At 46.2% G+C, this 23,159-nt stretch overlaps 1 protein-coding gene across 1 annotated transcript; it reads right to left on the reverse strand.

Moving 5' to 3' along the window:
• Positions 1-483: 483 nt before the first annotated feature.
• Positions 484-1,428, reverse strand: LOC138260702 (olfactory receptor 1G1-like). The gene has a single exon (XM_069209199.1). The coding sequence runs from the start codon at positions 1,417-1,419 to the stop codon at positions 484-486; it is 936 nt and encodes a 311-aa protein (XP_069065300.1). The 5' UTR covers positions 1,420-1,428.
• Positions 1,429-23,159: the final 21,731 nt, after the last annotated feature.

The following is a 23,159-nucleotide window of genomic DNA, read 5'->3' on the forward strand; positions in this document are numbered from 1 at the left end:
ACACCCTCCCCAGTGAGGCATAACAAGGAGAAGGATCTTTATTTCTCCTCATGATGTTCCCTGTCCATGTGTGCTGCATTCTGCAGCTCACATACACAGAGAAAAATGCTGGTAAGGATTGTTTTTGTGCAGGAAAGTGGCCTTTCTTGCACAAAGACAATCCTGTCTGTAATTCAGAGACCCTGCACTATGGTGCAGGAGTGCCTGCATTGGAGGTAGGCAGCAGAATAGCTGAAATACTCCATATCTTTGTAAATATGGAGTATGTCTGCTCCATCCCTCTCACGCAACTCAGGACAGCAAGTAGTCTTGCTGCATTTCGTGAAAGAATAATAAATCTGCTTCTCCCCACCAATATGCAGGACCATCCTAATGGAAAACAAGTCTGAGCAAAATCTGAAAATAACTGCAAGAAAGCACCTATTTATACAGTAAAGATGCATCACATATATGGTAATCTCACCCTAAACCAAACCTAACTGATCACATCACATTCTTTCGAGTAACTAACCTTCTCAAAGCATTTTTAACATCATTGTTCCTAAGACTGTAGATAAACGGGTTAAGCGTTGGTGCTAGGACATTATACATGACAGTCACAAACCTCTCCTGGCCCAGTGAATAACTGGTGGAGGGTCGGAAATACATAAACACAAGAGTACCATAGAACAAGGTCACTACTGTGAGGTGTGAGGAACAGGTGGAGAAAGCCCGGCGACGCCCTTCAGTGGAGCATATCTTCAGGATGGCCACCACAATGCACACGTAGGACAGCAGTACGGCTGAGAAGGGGATCATCACAATAAGAGAACCCTCTGTGAAGATCATAAGTTCATTGGTGGACGTCTGAACGCAGGACAACTTGAGCAGAGGACCAATATCACAGAAGTAGTGGAGAATTTGGTTGGGTCCGCAGAAGGAGAGACTAGCCATTAGGAGCGTGTGCAACAGTGCATGCAAGAAGCTCACTACAAAAGTAGAGGTCACCATCCAAAGGCAGATGTGAGTCCTCATAATGACTGGATAGCGAAGAGGAAAACAGATGGCAACGTACCGGTCATAAGCCATCACTGCCAATAGCACACATTCAGCAGCTGCGAAAAAAACAAAGAAGTATAGCTGGGAAATGCAGTCTTTGTAGGAAATGGCCTTCATGTTGGTGTAGATGTTGGTGAGCATCTTGGGAAGAGTATCTGAAATGAGGCCGATGTCCACAATGTTCAAAGCACTGATGAAGAGATACATGGGGTTGTGGAGTTGAGGACTCAGTGCAATCACCATCATTATGAGTACATTTCCCAGCAGCGCTACAAGGTATACAATTAAAAAAGATGTAAATAGTATGGACTGCTGCTCTGGGCGGTCAGAAAGTCCCAACAAAACAAACTCTGTCACTGATGTTTGATTTCCCCCATGCATCCTTCGAACTTTAAGACCTGAAACGAACAATTATGAAAACTTAGAAGAGTTTTGTTGCTACTGAAGGAGCCCAAAGCACATGCAGCAATTGTACATAGAACTTGGTGCAAAAAAACAAAATCAGTCACACAAAAACAGTATAAAGTGCTTCTGGGATAGTAAGAGACAAAATAGTTCAAACAACGATTTAGTATGATACAGGCAGCATACTGCCTGTAATATGACAAAAAGACAAAAATATAGTAAATGCACCATGTAATTGTATGAAATGTGGTGCCTAATTTGTCACAGGTTTGCCAGTACAAAGCACTGACACTTCTAAACAATGGCACTTATTTTGTTAGTTCACCACCTGGCATGTGTATGTATGTATTTATGTATGTATATGTATGTATGGTAAACCTAACCCAAAAGCAGCAGAGTGCCATATAGAGTCAAAAGCAAGCACACAATCAACAGGAGTAGGTGGCTTGTGGTTTGTTAATGTATGGTGATGCAGTGTTCTTTAAAGAGGTGCATCTAATCTCTTTCCAAAATTTGAGCAGAGCTGAAGTATTCAAAGCAGTGACAGGAATGTTGTTCTAGACCCTTCTTGCATAGCTGGAAAAGACCTTCTGTGATGTTGCTGTGTCTTATTCTTTACATCGGCAGCATGTTCTACAAATCCACATAACTTATAAAAACAGTGAAATCAAAGCATGGAGGCAAACCTTACAGCTTGGTGTGGCCTGAGATAGTCCAAAATATCACACTTGTATGAGTGTGATGTTTAGTAGTTAATGCAGATGTCAGTGGTCAGTTTGTAAATGAAAGTTTGCCAGTGCCAGGAGCTCTGTTTAGAAACCTGCGTCCTGTGCAATGAAACATTGGATCACTGAATAACAAATGCACCTTGCCTTAAATCTTGAAGCAGAGCAGTCCAAGGGCTACTCAGAGAAGGTTGTAGGGCCTAGTAACCCCAGCTCACAGGTACACAACAACACTGAGGGCCAGATACGCAATGTATTTTACAAGTATGCGACTGGTAAAATGCACTTTGGCATGTACCAACCCTTTTTGGGGAGTCATTAACCTATGACTGACTTGAAAAATAGGGTTTGCAAGTTGCTATTAGGAAGGGGCATGTAAAGGGCGTCCCTTCCTAATAGTAAGTTGTACAAATGTTTTGCGACCAGAGTGCAGTTGCAAAACATTCATACTTTATTTACTCTGTGAAGGAGGTGGTAACCCATTCACAAATGGGAATGGGTCCCATAGACCACTGCCAGCTCATAAAAAATTAAAAGAAAACATTTCATTTTTATTTTTGAAATGCATCTGCCACAATATAGCACACATAGAATGAGGAAATAAAGGAGAAATAAAGATATTTCACCTTGTTGGTTCTCACCTGGGGAGGCATAGGATCTTGGAGCATTCCCAGGTTTACCTGTTTCCGGTAAATCTGGGAATCCATCAAAAACCATGGGAGTTGTGCAAGAACACCCATGCAACGCCCAAGGAACACCTACCTGGCGCAGTTAGGCAACTCAGCGATTTGTGCTGCATTGCCTCACTCCATATTTTTGAAGCCATTCAAAGCCATGCAAAGGGGCTTTGCATGGTTTCAAAAATATGACTTAATGGTGTGGGCCATGCATGTACCACATTGTGTGGAGTAAGCGTGGTGTACACCCCTCATAAATATGCCCCTAAGTTAGAAACATTTACATTCATGTAGATGAAAACACCTTTGTGACACCACCAAGTTACATTACACCACTAGTGGGTCTTTAACCCTATAATCACAATACCCCACCTACCTATACTCGATGGACAATCACATATAAGTGAGTGCCATTATCAAAAGACCTATTGCTTTGTCAAGGAGTCACCACATGAGTAAAAGAAGCTACATTTTACAATTCACCAATGTAACCAATGTAATCCCACTAAAGTCAAAGCATAGAGTACCAAACTGCAAGATATGTTATGTCCCACCAAAAAAATTAGTCGAATTAGTATTGACAGTAAAACCTTGCATTGTCAACAATTTCAATAAAGCAGTACATGTCAGAAAGACATTCTTTAACACATACTAGACCGGTACTGCAGTCATATGACCAGCCAAAAAAGATCTGGACACTATAGAGCATCTAGACCAAAGTAAAGGCTTCAGGGGCACTTTGAAAACAAAGCAAACCTCTTCTCTGCATCACTGGGAAAGGGCAGGAATGTGCTGTGTATGACTTGTTCCTGACTTTCCCCCTTCGCTGGTGCAGAATGGGCTACCTAACACCAATGTAGGCACCCTTGCACCATGATACAAGGGTACATGCGTGGCCTTGTCACGACTCACGTGCTGCTTGCGCCTGGAAACCGCAGATCTTGTGGCGTGGGTCTTGAAGGTTCGGCTTTGGCCCAGAAAGGGGCGACTCTTTCTAGTAGCCACGGTGCTGCAGGCAATGGAACCGCCAAGAACAGACCGTGCCCTTTAGAAATAGTGCCAGAGGGAAAAAACCTCAAAAGGGGAAAAAACCTCCAAACAGTGGATTCCTGAAACAAGAACCAAAAACCAGGAATCAAAAAGAAACAAAAATGCAGGTAAACACGAGTTTGACAGGATTCAGAACCGAAGGCTAAGAATCAGGAGCGAAGACACAATCAGAGCAGATAGTGTTGCAGCGCAAGGAAAGGGAGAAAACAGAGCCCTTATATACCAAGAAACAGGAAATGACCAAACAGGAAGTAAAGACGCCATCTTAGATAGGGAAGAAGTACATAGGACAGAATAGAACAGAAACCATAGAAAATAGGGAACAAGGAATGCTGGGAAGAAAAAGGTAATATGGGAAGGGGGGAAAGACATAAAGAAAGGACAAGAAAAATGCCTCAGAAAGCAAAGAAGAAAAAGAAGAAAAAGAACAGGTAAGGAGGGGTCAGAGGGAAACAGGGACGCAACAAAAAGCAGAGCGAGGCCCCAAGTAAAATCTGGGGCCTCGCGCGGTACACAGCAGGCTCGGGGCGCGCCGCGTCCTGGGGACGCGCTGCGCGGCGCGACAGTAGGTCCCCCCCCCCGAAGGTCCAGGTTTGAAGGGAAACAAACGATGAAAATGAGAAATCAGAAGAGGGGCGTGAACAGAAGATGCATCTTCCCAAGAGCATTCACTAAGAGGATATCCCTTCCAGTGAATCAAATACTGAAGACGTCGGTGAAAAAGGCGAGAGTCACAAATTTCCTGAACCTCATATTCAGGCACATCATTCACCAACACAGGAGGAGGACAAGGAAACTGACGAGAGAAAGGGTCAGGGACAAAAGGCTTGAGCTGGGATACATGAAAGACCGGATGAATTTTCCAAGTATGAGGCAAGCGAAGACGAACAGTGACAGGATTGATCAACTGAAGAATACGGAAAGGCCCATAATAGCGAGGCGTGAACTTATTTAGAGAAAGGCGAGAGGGCAAGAATTTGGAAGAAAGCCAGACTTTCTCTTGAGGGTGATAATCTGGAGTGGGTCCACGTTTCTTATCTGCGATCTTCTTCATATATCTCTTGGTGTTCAATAAATTAGATCTAATTAGCCTATGGAGTTGCAAGAGACGTGTGGAAAAAGATGTAATGGCAGGCAGAGGAGAGGTAGATTGATGAGAAGTAGGAAAAGAGGTAGGATGATAGCCATAGGAACAGAAAAAAGGAGTGACCTTGGAGGCACTATGGACAGTATTGTTGTAGGAATATTCAGCAATAGGAAGATAAGTGTTCCAGTTGCTTTGGGTGGCATTACAAAAACAGCGAAGGTATTGTTCTAAACCTTGGTTCAAACGCTCGGTTTGTCCATTGGTCTGAGGATGGAAACCGGATGATAGTGCTATATTGATGTTGAGTGTCTTGCAAAAATATTTCCAAAACCGGGAAATATACTGAGGTCCTCTGTCAGATATAATGGTATGTGGAAGTCCATGGAGACGGAAAATATGGTCATTATATCTGGCTCAATTCTTGAGATGTAGGTAACTTCTTTAGGGCAGTGAAGTGAGCCATCTTAGTGAAAGAATCAACAGTGACCATGATAACCTGGTTTCCAGCTGATGGTGGAAGTGAACACATGAAGTCAGTGGAAATAGTATGCCATGGAGTTGGTGGAACCGGCAAAGGCTGTAGTAAACCTGCAGGTCTGGTACGGGGAATCTTGACTTGAGCACATATGGGACAAGCCTGAACGTATCTTTCGACATCTGATTTCCAGGTAGGCCACCAGAAAGATCGCGAAAGAAGTTCTTGCGTGGCCTTGATGCCTCTATGACCAGCAACCGGTGAATGATGGCACATCTGTAATGCCTTGTCTCGAACTCTGTTAGTAGGGAGGAATAACAGATTCTGATGATAATAGTATCCTTCTTTCTTGCATAAAAAGGTTCTTAATTTATCTATTTCGCTATTAGACAGGCTGGAGTACTCCAGTTGTACCTCCTCCAGAAAAGATTGAGCAACTCCAATGATCTTACTAGGCTCCAGTAGAAACTGAGACGGGGAAGGAGTACAGTCTGGATAACGGCGAGACAGAGCATCAGCCAGAATGTTTTGATATCCAGGAATATAGGTGATGTAAAAGTCATACTGACTGAAGAAAAAGGCCCAACGGGCCTGGCGACTATTCTGGCATACAAAATTACGTAGACATTGCAGATTACGGTGATCTGTTCTCCCCTCGAAAGGCTCCTTGGAACCCATCAGAAACTGTCTCCATTCGATGCAGGCTGTCTTCAGAGCTAACAACTCTCTTTCTAGGACTGAGTAATGTTGTTCAGCTGTAGAGAGAATATGGGACAAATAGAAAACAGGATGTTCAAGACCATCATCCTCTTGTAGTTGGAGTAAGACAGCTCCAATAGCTCTTTCGGAAGCATCGGTAACTACAATAAACTGTTGGTATCTGGGTGTCTTAAGATGGGAGCTTGAGTGAAAGCCTTCTTTAAATCTTGAAAAGCTGTCTCAGCCGCCTTAGTCCAGACAAACCCCTGCTTTAGATTTTCCTTCTTTAAAGTATGAGTTATATGGCTGGTCTGTTTAGCAAAGTCTTGAATGAACTGCCGATAAAAATTTGCTAATCCTAGGAAACATTGTGTTTCTTTAATAGAAGAGGGAGAAGGCCAATCGAGAATTGCTTGTACCTTTTCTTGGTCCACAGCTATACCGGTGGGACTTAAATGATAACCCAGATATTTGACTTCCGTCTTATCGAACTCACACTTTTCGGGTTTACAGGATAGTTGATGTGTTCGGAGTCTTTGGAGGACTTGTTTCACATGAGAAGAATGGAGATCGGGATGTCTGGAAAAGATAAGGATGTCGTCTAAGTAGATTACGACTGTCTGGTTCAAGAGATCGGAAAATATTGAGTCCATAAATCTTTGAAATATTGCAGGGGCATTTGTAAGACCAAAAGGCATGACCTTGTACTCAAAATGACCAAATGGTGTCCTGAATGCTGTTTTCCACTCGTCTCCTTCTTTTACACGTAAAAGGTGGTAAGCTCCTCGAAGATCCAACTTGGTAAAACGTTGAGCCCCTCTGACTGTCTCTAGAATATCCTTGATGAGGGGCAAAGGATAACGATCCTTTATAGTTATTTTATTTAGGCCTCGAAAATCCAGGCAAGGACGAAGATCTTTGGTCTTCTTAGGTACAAAAAAGAGAGGAGCCCCTGCCGGAGAAGACAATGGAACAATGAGACCACTCTGTACATTTTCCTCCAGATACTCCTTAAGAACTTCCTTTTCAGGTTCCGTGAGAGAATACATCCTCCCAAAGGGGACGACTGTTCCAGGTTCCAAAGGAATAGCACAATCATACTCTCGATGTGGTGGTAATACAGGTCTGGATGGCTTTTGAAACACGTCTTGAAACTCTAAATAATGTTCAGGAACTCCTTGGACAGTATTGATGGAATATTCCGTAGTACTCTTAATAGGTGTTAATCTGTTCGCTGACCAATATTTGTCGGAAGCAAAGCAGTTCTCTTGACAAAACTGTGAGGACAAGGAAATTGTCCGGGTCACCCAGTTTACATACGGATTATGTCTTGTAAACCACGGAATTCCGAGAATAATGGTATGGTTGGGAGATTAAATGAGATCAAAGGAGATGTGTTCCTGATGATTACCAAACTGTAAATTTAACATCAAGGTCGTAGTATCGACTGGACCTGAGGATATCAAGGATCCATCCACGGTGTGCACTTGTTCAGGAATGTCTTTGGGTTGTGTGGGAATCTGTTGATTAGTGGCCCAAGTCTTATCCATGTATATACCACTAGCACCACAATCTACTAATGCCATAGTTCTTTTTTGGCGGCCATCAGGTAGTTGTAATATGACAGGTAACATGAACAAGTATGTTGTATTGTCATTAAATGAACTGATGGAAGGTATAGCCGATGATCCCGTCCCCTCCCTTCTTACAGAGGACGGGAAGTGGCGTTTCCCGAGGGTCTTGGTGGACGTACAGGACAGGTACGAAGCATGTGACCAGCAGATCCACAGTATAGGCACAATCCCTTCTTCCGTCTGTCTTCCCTCTCACTCGCTGAGAGCGGCCCTCGAGTTGCATCCACGAATTCAGGCAGTTTAGTTGGTTCACCAGAGAAACGAGGAGTAGAGGCGGAGATAGTCGGAACATCGCCACTGCGGAAGGCCAAAGCCTGTCGTAACACAGCGTTCTCATTGCGCAATTGTTGCAATTCCTGAGCTTGTTGTTGAATAGTAGTCAGAAGAGATGAATCAGGATCTGCAGCAGCCGCCACAGTACCATCCATGGTGTCAGAAGACGTCGGAATGGTTTGGCGCTGCAATCTGTCACGACTCACGTGCTGCTTGCGCCTGGAAACCGCAGATCTTGTGGCGTGGGTCTTGAAGGTTCGGCTTTGGCCCAGAAAGGGGCGACTCTTTCTAATAGCCACGGTGCTGCAGGCAATGGAACCGCCAAGAACAGACCGTGCCCTTTAGAAATAGTGCCAGAGGGAAAAAAAACCAAAAGGGGAAAAACCTCCAAACAGTGGATTCCTGAAACAAGAACAAAAAAAACAGGAATTAAAAAGAAACAAAAATGCAGGTAAACACGAGTTTGACAGGATTCAGAACCGAAGGCTAAGAATCAGGAGCGAAGACACAATCAGAGCAGATAGTGTTGCAGCGCAAGGAAAGGGAGAAAACAGAGCCCTTATATACCAAGAAACAGGAAATGACCAAACAGGAAGTAAAGACGCCATCTTAGATAGGGAAGAAGTACATAGGACAGAATAGAACAGAAACCATAGAAAATAGGGAACAAGGAATGCTGGGAAGAAAAAGATAATATGGGAAGGGGGGAAAGACATAAAGAAAGGACAAGAAAAATGCCTCAGAAAGCAAAGGAGAAAAAGAAGAAAAAGAACAGGTAAGGAGGGGTCAGAGGGAAACAGGGACGCAACAGAAAGCAGAGCGAGGCCCCAAGTAAAATCTGGGGCCTCGCGCGGTACACAGCAGGCTCGGGGCGCGCCGCGTCCTGGGGACGCACTGCGCGGCGCGAGCCGAATGTTCTACAGGATTGTTTTGTGCAGAAAGGGACACCTTCATCTATGTAATTATCTAAGTTACTGGAGTTGGTGCTGGACCAAGGTCGTTAGGCCAGTAGAGCTTCATCCAAATATTTGCCTTATTTTTCAGCAAGACTATTTCAGTCTTCAGTATTTAACTTCAGCTAATTGCTAGCCATCCTGCTAACAATGACTCTCATAGTGTTATTTTTTTATATGATGCAGTAATGTTATCCATATGAAATATCAGGTGGGAATCATCTGTGTAATTGTCCACGCTGCAGCCAGAGATTGTCACTGCCTCAATTAATGATTTGATGAACTGATTAAACAGATGAGGTGACAATTTGGAGCATTGATGAACCCCACATTCAAGACCAATTGGTTTGGCAGTGAAATTTCCTAGTTTCACTGAATGTGTGCAAGTTTCTGAAAATGACTCTAGGGATTTGCCCTCCACCCCTGCCTCAAATACACGGTCAATCAAAATCTCATGATCAAACTGTTGAAGACTGCAGGGAGATCTAAATGAAATAGCTCTACATTCTTCCATGATCCTTGTTGGATCTTAATTCGTCCATAACTACTGTTATCACAGACTCAGTGCTGTGAAAAGTTCTAAATCTTGCTTGCACTAGATGAAGGAAGGCAATTATCCATAAGGGTCTGTTCAACTCTTGAATTCCATGTGATTCCAAATATTTAACTGGAAAAGGAAGTAATGAAGTCAGATGGTAGTTTTTGAAAACCATCAGATCATCCCCTTGTTTCTTCAGGAGAGGGTTAGCTGTATGGTTTTGCGGATATACATTTAGGTTATGAGAACTTTGGTTAATTTGGCCAAGCCATGTACACTGCTCAGATGCTTTAGAATCAGAAGATTGACTATGGCTCTAGCTTCTGAGCACTCTGCAAGTGACATATACTCTGACCATTTTCTATACCCAGTATCCATCTTGACTGTACCTGCAGGGCATTGCCTGGATAAAGGGAACATGTCATGGTTTTGGCAACATAATTTTCTAAGTAGCCATGCCTAAAGTATTCACATCAGATATTATGTGTGGCTGCCCTGAAAAGGACAAAGATATGCACTTCAGAAGTTATCAGCACCCAGCCCTGTTATTCTACTTCATCATTTTTTCTAGATTACTTTTATGTAGCCCCTGGTCATATGCAGACCTTTGGAAGATTTTAGTTTCAGTGTCCTGCATTTTTCTGACCGATGTGTAAAATTTGTCTAATCTTTTTGCAAACAATAAAAGGTTTCTCAACCCTATCTATGGTTCTTCTAAGTGGTAGGGTGTTATAAAGCTATCTGAAAATGTTCTCACTATGGTTGTGAAGTCAGAACTGCAGTAACTGTTTCTCCTGGATATTTATTCATCTCTTATAACCTTTATCTTTGGTTCATCTGGCTATATGGTGTGGTTCTTGTGATTTTGAAAGTCTGGTCAAATCAAAGGAACATCCATCAATTTACCCGTCCACTACCAGTCAGTAATAACACAAATGACATGTAATAGTCCTTTCTTGAATTATCATCAAATAGTTTTTGGCTTCATCCAAATACCAACAGGAACGGCTAAGTAAACCTGTCTACAGAAAATCACATTGACATTAAACACAAGAAACATGAGAACATTTATAATTAGCATTTTAAAAAGAAAACAATCTACCAACTTTAGTAGCCTTTATAATGGTCATAATTAATGATCAAATACCTAAGAGGTGCTATGCACAAGCAATGGAAAGTAATGCGAACAGGGAGTTAAACATTAAAAACCTATGCCAACTTTAAAGCTTTAGACACTTTTCTGAAAATTGCTACTTATCACCTACAACAAACTAATAGCCAGCTATGAATATTTTCTGTTGTAGAGGCCAACTGCAATAAAAGCATTGCAATAAACCCAAAGGCCTACACTGGAAGGATCCTGTCAGCAAAACCCACCCATTGCCTCACAAAACTGAAGACCTAGAAAATAAAAAAAATATCAGAACCTGATAAGAAATATTTTAAATAAACCCTTGTATGCCCACAAACATCGTTATATAAAAAGAAAGTTTTTTTTTTTTTATTACACCCTTTCTTCTTGTACCCTTGCAAGAGTTTTTTGTGCTGTAAAGTAAGCAGGATCATTGGATTCCCTGACCCCCATAACTCGTAGACAACAGAGGAACAGGATTGTTTTTTCTTTGCTGTGAACACACCACTTAATTGTTTTTCTCAAATCAGGCTGGTCCATTCTTACTACTTTTGAAGCACATATATAATCCAAAAGGACACAAAGGTTTGTTGTAGAAGGTGTTTTGTGTAGAAACCCATCTTAGAAAATGTGACAAAAAGCAACATCAAAAATCGTTGTAAGCGAAGATACCATGACCAGGCCTGCCATCCTTTGTATGTCTAATCATATTTGAAGTTAAAGAGGATATTTGAAATTTGGTCATTTTGGCCAAAATTTATAGATGATATGTGTTGTCCTTGTATGACACAAGCTGTTGCAGGGCAACAAAAGTCTTAACTGGAATTAACCAAGCCACGCAAGGGGCGATTTGCACTGCCTTCTGTGGCTTTGTAAGGGAAAAGTAATGCACAGAAGTCCCTTGAACTGAGGACCTCATTTACAAAAATCTGACGTATCAGCTTTGATGAATCAGATTTCTTGTGCTGCCCTACAATCCCTTAACTGTGGCACATAGGTCTTATAAATTAGGCCCTGTGTTTTAGAGGCATTCTGTTGGTGGAGCATATGTGCCCCCATGCATCTACCCATGGATTCTGGCACATTGCCATATTTCTTAATGCTAGTAAACCTGGGATTGTGTTAAAATGCTCCGATTTCACGTGTGAGGCGCAGCAAGGAGAAATATCATTATTTCTCCTAGCTACTTCCTCTTTCTAAGAGTGATGCATTCTGGAAAAAGAGAACACTTTTAAGGATTGTTTATGTGCAGGAAGGTACCAAATCCTGCACAAAAACAATTCTGCATGTAACAAAGGCACCCTTGCATTCTGGTGCAAGGGTGCCTGTGTTGGCACTAGCTGCGCAGTGCACCACTGCAAGGAGAAATCAGATATGCTAAATATTTATGAGGCATAATGTGGATTTAAGACTATAGAGCCCTGGCATACAGTGTATTAACATTTTATTACCTTGCTGTGGACTCCTGAGGAGAGATTCAGGAACCAACACTCATTATTGTATACATTCAGCACTGCAATATGTAATTTATCACACTTTACCCTTTGCTTACACCCAGGAAGATCTCTTCGGTTCTTACATGAGTTGGTGTGGTGTTGAACTAGTCTCTACATTGAAAAGAGCTGCCTGCCCAGAAAGGAATTTTAGCATGCCGTATCACAAACACATTTACAAATATTATTGATTGTTAGACCATGCTTGTATTAGGAGATAAACGTTTGTACACAAACAGAGTTGGACTGGGACAGAATAGAGGCCTGGGCACCATAATAAAAATGTCCCCCAATAGTGGATGAAATAGCTAAAAAGGTGGCCCATATTTGGAAACTGGGATAGTCCTGAACTTGTAAAGAACCCATGAATAGGTGTTTTGCTAAGTATGGAGACTGCGTAGATTTGAGCTTGCTGCAGACAATGTTTATTTTAATATCAGGAAAAAACAGTAAAAACTAGCCCACCAGACCATTAACAGGCCCAGAAACAGCCAAAGAACTGACCAACACTGACCTGTCAGACCAGCACCCTGACAATAGTTCAATAATGATCACATCATGCCATTTGGCTTAATTGTTTTTAGATTGAAAAGGTCTTTATCTATATAGTGGATGCTTTCAGTTTTGGGTCTAATTGCTGAAAATCTGGCACACTAGTTTTGGAAAACGTATAATGGCATGAGATTTCTTTTCTATAAAGATAGTAAACTCTGTATTTAAATTAAGGTGGCAGCGTACTAGAGACCCACCGCCCTCAATTGCTGCTGATATATTTCAATGCAGCAGGCATAACAAGCTGGAAAGGAAGGGGAGCTCAGCAGTGTGGTCCCAAAATATCAGCTATAAAAGATCAGTGTGCAACATTATTGATTCCGAAATATAAACGTGCACTATGTTGAGATGGTAAGAAGATGTGGAGTTAGAATAGTAAATCTTAACCCCCCATTGTATGATGACCTTTGACTACAGTGTTGCAAGTCTAGATCTATGTGTTTGATGTTTTCACATATATCCGGCCTAGTGCCAGCGGGACATGGAACAAAGATAAAGAGGTGATGGAGAGAAAAGGTGAGCAAGTGAAGTTTAGGAGCAATCAGAAATAAGTAGACAGGAAAGATGAACAGAAATGTGCAACAAAGTATCACAAGGGTCAATGCTGTGCAGAAAACGGTACAGAGAGATGGAAGGAAAGGGGTGGGGACTTGCAGGTACTGCCTCAAAGCCAGCAGCAAACAAGGAAATGTACTACAGTGTGCTACAGAGATGGAGTACTCCATGCGGAAAGAGAATTAGATATGTAAACTAGAAAATACATGAACAATGATCCAGAAGAGAAGTGTTTAGATCATTCTGCTCCAGTGACTGGGGGTCTCCTGGCATCTACAATCCACAAGATGGTGCTTAGTACTCCAATAGTTCAGCCAGTCTCCACCTGCCAGTATTGTTTAATCATTTTGCTCCTTTGGGTTTCACCAATGTTGACTGCTCTTTTGTCTGGTTTTCTGCTGGGGATGCCAGATCTCCTATGTTCCACCCTCCTCATCTCTGCTTTTCTGTTTTTTTCTGGTTCAAACATTGACCCACTCTCCATATAGCTGTCATTTTTAGCTGACCCACTGTCCTCTCCATGGATCTTCCTCCTTAGGGGGGCCTTGTTGGATCTTTGCATTGAACTGTATCCACAACCAATAACCCAAGCAGTCTCTTACAGTAAGAAAGGGGACATGTGGCTACACAACAAATTTTAAATACCACATCCATTGCAGGTTCCTGTATTCTCAAGAGCCCATCACTTAATCAGTATGTCCCTGATGAGGTATTTTTAAGCATTCAGGGATCATAATAATACTTATAACCTTGAATATGCTATTATAAGGCAGAGGCATACATAGGATACTAAGACCTAATATATTCAGCATGAGCACAAACTAAAAGCACACAGCATCATTTCAATATAACGGGGATTTAAATGCATCTTACATCACAGACACCCAAAAGAAATTGCTGGCAAACCACAATTGAAAGAGGCATTTTCGATCTTTTCGGAAGAGGTGGTCAACGGTACTTCTGTTGCTGTATGGCAAACATTATTTTACACCAAAACATGTCAAAAACATACGACACAATCCATGTAACACCACTTCCCCAAGGCAAGCAACTAATAATGCTATCCATCACAATATGTACAACCCACATACAACTAGTTGTCATTCAACAGGCACATCACATAGAAACTGCACATTCAACACAGCAAATATTCAAAAATCATAACATCTTGCATTGTACCAATGTGTACACTGGTGTATAATACCTCATCCACATATGTACTGTGATCTCTTTCACTGCACAGTTGCCATTGAAAGTACTCTACTCTCCAGCTATCGACCCACCTATGTGGCAATAGTCATTATGTACCACTTAAGTGTATTATCCTGGGTTCATTAGAATGATCCACAGGGACTTTTGAAAACTCTGTATTTACACTCCAGCTAGATGCATCCTTCCACCATGTAATATAATAAAGACTATGCACAGTGGACATCACTCCTGATTGTGGTAGTTCACGTCAATCCAACAGTACACATAGGAACCAGTCCGCACATCAGCTGCAGTGCATATTGAGGCTGCCTTCTCAGTGGCAGCCGGCAATTTAAGGAGGGAGGGGGCGGGCGGGAAGCACACTCACACTCATTCATGCACACATCCACGCACATCCATTCACAACACTCATCAACATTCAAACATAAATGCACAAACCAAACATTCATTTAAAAAAAACACACACAAACTTACCTTCAGCTCAGAGGTCCCAGTAGGTTTGGGACTGCTGCCTTCCCTCACTGGCTGACCTTAGGTCAGCCAATGAGGGAAGGTAGTAGTCCCAACTTCGTCACACAGTGGGATGGTGTCATGAGACTGCTGATCCCACCCCACTCTGTGACGAGTTGTCACTGATTGACACTCACCCTAAGCACTTCAGGGCTTAAACCTGAAGCGCCCAGGTCAGAGTCAATGGGTGACGCTTCCCTCGTCACCGAGAGGGAGGGTCTTGAGGCACCTTTGTTGAGCCGAGGAGGTAACGCCCGTAGGAGCTGTGACCTCTTCAGCCCAGCAAAGTTCAGCTCAGGCAGCCATTAGTCTGGGTAAATAACACATGTCTCTCTCCTGGTTGCCTGAGCTGAACATGAAGAGTGTCTGTCAGGCTGACCTTCGCTCAGCCGGACAGGCACTCTTCATGAGGGGCAAAAGATGGGGGGTGTTCCCCCTCGGCCCTAAAGGACGTGCCTTCTAAAAGTAAGGGCTCAGCGAAGATGGTGTAGCATACATGGTACACTCATTCTCAGCACCCAACAGTAGTCATGCAGATAGGCATGTAAAATGTCCACTGTCAAAACTTTCAGGACCCAGTATAGATTTATAAACCATTCTGCACCATGATCACTTAGACCTGCCTAAAAACCACAATACTGTAGCACTCATTGTGCACTCAACGCTTGACATTTCAATAAAGAATTGTTGCAAAAAAAATGCAGATGCCTTCACATTTGGTGGCTCATCATTTTCTAGCTCTCTCACAAGGAAGACACTTAGAGGGTCATTCTGACCCTGGCGGCCGGTGGCCGCCAGGGCCACCGACCACGGGAGCACCGCGACAGGCTGGCGGTGCTCCAATGAGCATTCTGACCGCGGCGGTTCAGCCGCGGTCAGAAGCGGAAAGTCAGCGGTCTCCCGCTGACTTTCCGCTGCTCATTGGAATCCTCAATGGGTGCGGAGCGCGCTCCGCAGCCATGAGGATTCTGACCCCCCCTACCGCCATCCAGTTCATGGCGGGAAAGCCGCCATGAACAGGATGGCGGTAGGGGGGGTCGCGGGGCCCCTGGGGGCCCCTGCCGTGCCCTTGCCAATGGCATGGGCACGGCAGGGGCCCCGTAAGAGGGCCCCAAAATGTATTTCACTGTCTGCCTTGCAGACAGTGAAATACGCGACGGGTGCAGTAGCACCCGTCGCACCTTCCCACTCTGCCGGCTCGATTACGAGCCGGCATCCCAGGGGAAAACTCGTAATACCCGCCGCGGTCTTTTGACCGCGGCGCAGTAATTTGGAGGGCGGGATCCTGGCGGGCGGCCTCCGCCGCCCGCCAGGGTCATAATGAGGCCCTTTGTATGATTTGAATCTATGTCTTCTGTATGTATTATTTCACATGAGGTGCACCAAATCTCAAGGGATCCAGAACCTGCCTCTACTGTCTTATACTGTCTAATACGGCACCCAGCTCCCCGGGAGTAATGGTGATGTGCCAGGAGTGACCAAATTCTATTAAAATATGATTTTGCCTCATATTTCCCACATGCCAGACAAGTATAGTGAATAACTTGTGTTGTCACAGTATCCTAAGGGCTTGACTAGCTCTACTGTCGCCCTGTGGCTGCTGCTTCCCCATGTCTTGTCTCTTGTTAGACCTTTGTTCAATGCCATAGTGAACAAAAGTGATTGGCCTATGCTTAAAAAATGAGAATATACAAAATATAAACATGTGACACTTAAACTATACTAAAAACATTACAAACGGTACTATTGAAAATGCTGATGAAAATAAAGATTATTGTCAGTGTCGGTGATGAGTTCACAGCTAATAAATGGTTGTCAATTAAGGAGCTGTCAAACTACATGTTTCAACAAACTGACATTTTTGGGAAAATGTATATTTTACTTTGACAAATAGTGGTGAAAATGTCTTAAAATAGGATTTGTAGGAAAAAAATGCAAATTGACATTTGCTGATTTACTTCAAATAAATTAATAAACTACTATTATGAGCTTATTCACTTTTTTTTGTTGGAAAACTTTTCTGCAAAATGTGACCACCTCTCAAGAACCATAATCAAAAAAGCTGAAATCACATATGTCAGCTAGCACAATAATAATTTCACGCACAGCTTATATTATTTACATAGACACAGAGTGACAATAAGTTCACAAATGGCTTACCTAGATACATGCTTCCTTTGGAGTATCATGTTAATGAATAGGCAGGTTTTTCCAAGGACATGCTACACCTGTATACTTTCGCCAGCTTGCCTTGCAGTTTGTGCTTTGCTCCACAGCAACATGATTGAACAAGGTGTCTAAATTACAACACATGATGAAATTATAACTGATCTGATCAAGGTCCTGTCCACTCTGAATGGACAAGAGATGCTGTCAGTAAACCTGTGAGTTCTGTCATGTCTGACGGGCATCAGAGAAGAATGCAAACCCTGCAAAGAAAAGTGAAAGGCAAGACTAAGCAAAACAGCAACCCAAAATCTAGGGATTTTGAAAGAAACATGGATTATGGGGATTATGATTACATCTCTCTTCATCTGTCTCCCCATTTCTATTATCCTATGCTCCATGCAGACATTACAGCTCCAGCTGCATGATCGTACGCCAGAAGTTGGGCTGATATAAAGGACCATTCCTTGCCCCACCTCCCGCCCTTTCACTGACTTCCTCTGATATCTCAAACTCACCAGGGTCTGCTACTCCTTGATTGATCCCTCTGGATGGGAAATAGATTAGCCCCAGTGGAGTTCCATGTTCTCAATTTATGAGTGCAATTAATCCCTCTGCAGAAGGGATGCAGAATCCTGAGTTTACACAAGGTGCAGGTTTGAAATATACTACTATTAAATATACAAAACCATTGCATGTCCTAAGACAACATTAAATTAAAGTGGGGAATGCAATTTTCTTAAGGGCCTGATGTACAAGGCATATTTGCAGTTCCACACTCGCTGTTACAAAATCACAATGTTTGCACGAATAAATGGGTTTTCTAAGTATTTATTAAACTCCTTTTGTGAGTCAGAAATGCCTTTCACATTCATAAAAACAGTTTAACAAGTCATTACAAATCACAATTAGGAAAGACTGTGAAAAAAAACAGCACTCCTAATTGTGAAACAAAGTATAAAGTATCAACAATTTGATGACCGTCTCTCAAGTTTGAGTGCTATCTGATTCACAAAGATTAAGTTGTCACTCGAGGACTCCTTTCCATTTGTGAATCATGGCAAGACAGCCTTAAGCTCAGCAGAAAGTGGTTAGAGAGACCACTGGCTACTTCGCTATGTCTTCTCAAAAGGGAAACATTTTTGGCCTCATTACAAGTGTGGTGGTATGACCACCGCCACACATGCTTTGACAATCGGACTGCCAGACTCCAGGCTGTCTGACCGCCCAATTACAGCCCTGGTGGGCAGACATGATTCCTGACTTGGAGATGGCGGTCTGAGTTGTACTCAGCCAAGGCAGTGTTGAACTCAGCGCTGCTAGGCTGTTTACAACTCCACTCTCCACCAGCCTTTCCATGGTGGTTTCAAAGACGTGGAAAGGCTAGGGGTGAGGGTGTGTTGAGAGCCGCAGGGGTGCCCCTGCACTTCCCATCCCCATGGCATGGGCAGTACAGGGACCTCCCTGCCCAGCACCATTGGTCTGCTTTGCACACAGCATGCATTCCAAGGGTGCTGGTCAACCCCCCTCTGTGCTTCGAGATAGCACTCAACTCCTTTAAAGGAGCCAAGTGCTATCTCCTAGCACTGTTCCCACTGGTCCGACTGGCTGTAACGGTCAATTCAAATGTTTCCACAGGTCAGACTGGGGGGAACATTGCAATAGGGTGACAGTGGGAAATGACACCTCTGTGGCGGTGGCATCCTCTCCGCAAGTTTATTGGTCCAGCTTTAGCCAAACTCATAATGAGGTGGTTTCTTTTTTAAAGCAACACCTTTTCCTTAGGGGTCAAGGCCTGCTTTTTAAATAAAAATATTTTTGCAGACATAGGCCCTCATTCTGACCTTGGCGGTCGGCGGAGAGGCGGCGGTCGGACCGCGAACAGACCGGCGGTATTAAAAATGGCATTCTGACCCTGGCGGGAACCGCCAACACAGCCCGCCAACTTAACACTCCGACCGCCACAGCGGTACAAACAAACAGCGCGGCGGTTCCCGCCAACAGCCCGGCGGCAGACAAAGTACCGCCCACCCTATTACGACCCACCAATCTGCCACCTTTTCCGGGGCGGGAGCACCGCCGATAAGAACACGGCGGAAACAGACTACGAACGGGAAAACGCTCACCTCTACGCACTCCACGCGAGATTCCGGCAGTATGGAGCCAGAGTTACAGGTCATCCCCGCACTCCTATTCCTCCTCATATACCAGGAGCACGCCCGGCGGCGCGGAAGACATCGGTGAGTACTGCACCTACGACACAGGGGAGGGAAAAGATTACCGGCACACACCCACCCACCCACACCCACTACAACACACACATCAATGCATTCCCACAGATCACTGTCACAACCCACAAACCACCCCCCTCCGAAATAATGCAAAGACCAAAAGAAGAGATCATAAACGGGCAGATATATTGAAATATGTACACCAGTAATCCCAATAAATAAATAAACTATGTACAAAATATATACAGCTACTAAATGTAGTCCAACCACTGTCCGTGGATCACAGGGGTCCTGTGCAAAGGGGCAAGGCCCAGTCCCACGACAAGAACTCCACGGAGAGAACACTGCAGGGGCATCAGAAAGAAAATAGGACAGGCACCTCAGGGGGAAGGGAAGGGGGGCACCTCAGCCACTTGAGTACACGACGCCAGATCCACGAGGGGACTCCATGACCACTGGGCCATCCTGGGGAGAGCAAAGCCACAGTCCATACAGTCCATACAGTGGGTGGCCTGCCCACTGGGCCATCCTGGGGAGAGCAAAGCCACAGTCCAAACAGTCCATACAGTGGGTGGCCTGCCCACTGGGCCATCCTGGGGAGAGCAAAGCCACAGTCCATACAGTCCATACAGTGGGTGGCCTGCCCACTGGGCCATCCTGGGGAGAGCAAAGCCACAGTCCATACAGTCCATACAGTGGGTGGCCTGCCCACTGGGCCATCCTGGGGAGAGCAAAGCCACAGTCCATACAGTCCATACAGTGGGTGGCCTGCCCACTGGGCCATCCTGGGGAGAGCAAAGCCACAGTCCATACAGTCCATACAGTGGGTGGCCTGCCCACTGGGCCATCCTGGGGAGAGCAAAGCCACAGTCCATACAGTCCATACAGTGGGTGGCCTGCCCACTGGGCCATCCTGGGGAGAGCAAAGCCACAGTCCATACAGTCCATAACAGACCCCACTGCCACTGGAGGAGGCAAGTTGGCCAGAGGACATCCTGCAGCCCTGCCCGAGATAGATCCTGCCCTGGCACGTCTGCCAAAGGGCCAGCGGTTCTTGCCCTAACGGGCCAAGTTCTGCGGTTCTTGAGACGGCGGGGCCCAGTTCAGCGGTTCTTGCCTTGAAGGGCCCAGTTCAGCGGTTCTTGCCTTGAAGGGCCCAGTTCAGCGGTTCTTGAGACGGCGGGGCCCAGTTCAGCGGTTCTTGCCTTGAAGGGCCCAGTTCAGCGGTTCTTGAGACGGCGGGGCCCAGTTCAGCGGTTCTTGCCTTGAAGGGCCCAGTTCAGCGGTTCTTGAGACGGCGGGGCCCAGTTCAGCGGTTCTTGCCTTGAAGGGCCCAGTTCAGCGGTTCTTGAGACGGCGGGGCCCAGTTCACCGGTTCTTGCCTTGAAGGGCCCAGTTCAGCGGTTCTTGCCTTGAAGGGCCCAGTTCAGCGGTTCTTGAGACGGCGGGGCCCAGTTCAGCGGTTCTTGCCTTGAAGGGCCCAGTTCAGCGGTTCTTGCCTTGAAGGGCCCAGTTCAGCGGTTCTTGAGACGGCGGGGCCCAGTTCAGCGGTTCTTGCCTTGAAGGGCCCAGTTCAGCGGTTCTTGAGACGGCGGGGCCCAGTTCAGCGGTTCTTGCCTTGAAGGGCCCAGTTCAGCGGTTCTTGCCTTGAAGGGCCCAGTTCAGCGGTTCTTGAGACGGCGGGGCCCAGTTCAGCGGTTCTTGCCTTGAAGGGCCCAGTTCAGCGGTTCTTGAGACGGCGGACGGTCTATGGCCAACTGCTAAATGCCTGGTGGTGCCCTCCTGGGCAGCGGGGATGGTGCTCCTTCACTGCCCACCTGGGCTGTGGGTGGTGGGGCCCTCCTGGCCAGCTGGGCTGGGTCCTCCCTGGGCAGCGGCTATGGGGCTGGTGGGCTCTCCCGGGGCAGCTGTGCCGGTTCCTCCCGGGGCAGCGGCTATGGGGGTTGTGGGCTCCTCCTGGGCAGCAGGCCTGCTGCCTGACCTCTCCAACTTGCTGCCCTTGCCCTCCTTAGTCGTCGGCCTGTGGCCCTTTCCTCCCTTTGGAGCTGTGGCTGGTGACTGTCTCTGGGTGGTGTCCGGGGGGGATGTAGAAGGCGGGCTCCTGCGGCGCCCCTTCCGCCTTCTGCTCCTCTTCCCAGGGGGTGGGCTGACTGTCCCCTTGCTGCTGGGCGAAGATCCAGACATGCGGACTGGCGGGCTCCAATACCCCTGCACCCTTGTCAAGGGGGCTGCAGGGCTGGTGGTGGCTGAGGTGCTCTTCTTACCCCGACGAGAAGGAGGGGGGGGCTCAGGGTCAGGAAAGAAGTTAGTAGTGGCGAGGAAGAGCTTCTTGGGACAATGGAGAGTGGTAGGTACAGTGGGAATGGGAGTGGAGGGAGAGGATGTGGTTGTAGGTGAGTCACGTTTGCTGTCTTTGGGTGCAGGTGCAGGAGGGATAGGCTGTCGTGAGGTGGATGGCTGTTGGGTGGGTGGGTGGCTGCGTTTGTGTGGTGTGGAAGAGGGGGTGACAGACACAGTGGGAGAGGACACAGGGGACGTGTAAATGGCAGTGGGGGTGGTGACTGCACGTGTGCGGACTGGAGTGGAGGGTGTGCTGGTGATGGAAACACTGGCTGATGGTGAGGTGAATGGAGGTGTGAGTGTAGACGTCACAGGGAGGGAGGAGGGAGACGAGGAGGTGGGGGTCACAGAGGTGGTAGTGACTGTTGGCATGTCTGCATCGGAATGTTGCGTGTGTGAATGTCTGCGTGATCTGTGGTGCTTATGTTTGGATGAGCTTCTCTTGGGTGTTGAGGTGTGTGCAGGCTGGTCTGATGGTGTGGGTGGGACAGGCAGAGGAACAGGAGACTGGGAGGAGGGAGTTAGTAGAGGCAGGCAGGAGACAGGGACAATGGCTGCCGTCAGTGGTGAGGCCAGAGCCTGGAACGATCGCTGATGGGCAGCCTGACCCGAATGAATGCCCTCCAGGTACGCATTGCTGCGATGAACCTCCCTCTCCACCCCCTGGATGGCATTCAAAAGGGTAGTCTGCCCAACAATGAGCGTTCGGAGGAGGTCAATGACCTCCTCACTGAGGGCAGCGGGGGTAACAGGTGCAGGGCCTGAGGTGCCTGGGGCGAAGGAGATGCCCGGCTTCCTGGCAGAGCGGGCACGGGGCGAACGCTGAGGGGCTGCTGGGAGGGCGGAGATGGTGCGCTGGGTGGCGGCTGTACCTGTAATGGCGGGGGGCACGGATGGTGCCACCCCCGCAAGGGAGCCCCCTTCCGAGGACGTGTCCGTGTCGCTGCAGGCTCCAGTCGTCCCCGTCGTGGAGCTCCCCTCGCCCTCCGTCTCACTGGTCCAGTCTGACTCTGTGGCATGGCCCTCCTGGGCCATGTGAGATGCAGCTCCCTCCTGCCCCGATGCCACTTCTCCTCCGCCTGATGATGCTGATGCACACAAGCACAGAAAGACAAACAAAAAGGGGGGGGGAGAGAGAAATAAAGGGATATTGATTACATGGATCTCCGGTACAGTTAGCGGACATGACAGACACAGATGCCCCCTGCACTAAGTTGCGCACTTGGGGTCCGCTACGCATTCCGTGGAACATGCCCTACACGCCTAGAGTTGACAACTGCACCCATGGATGACACGGCCCAGGGATGGCTGTACTGACACACTACTGAGGGTGGTGGCTGGGGACACAGGGGCTTACGGGGGTGCCCAGCCTACAGATATCGCCCTGGCCTAGGGGGACCCCCAGCCCTCCTCC

Source organism: Pleurodeles waltl, chromosome 10 (assembly GCF_031143425.1).
Source record: "Pleurodeles waltl isolate 20211129_DDA chromosome 10, aPleWal1.hap1.20221129, whole genome shotgun sequence".
NCBI lineage: Eukaryota > Metazoa > Chordata > Amphibia > Caudata > Salamandridae > Pleurodeles > Pleurodeles waltl.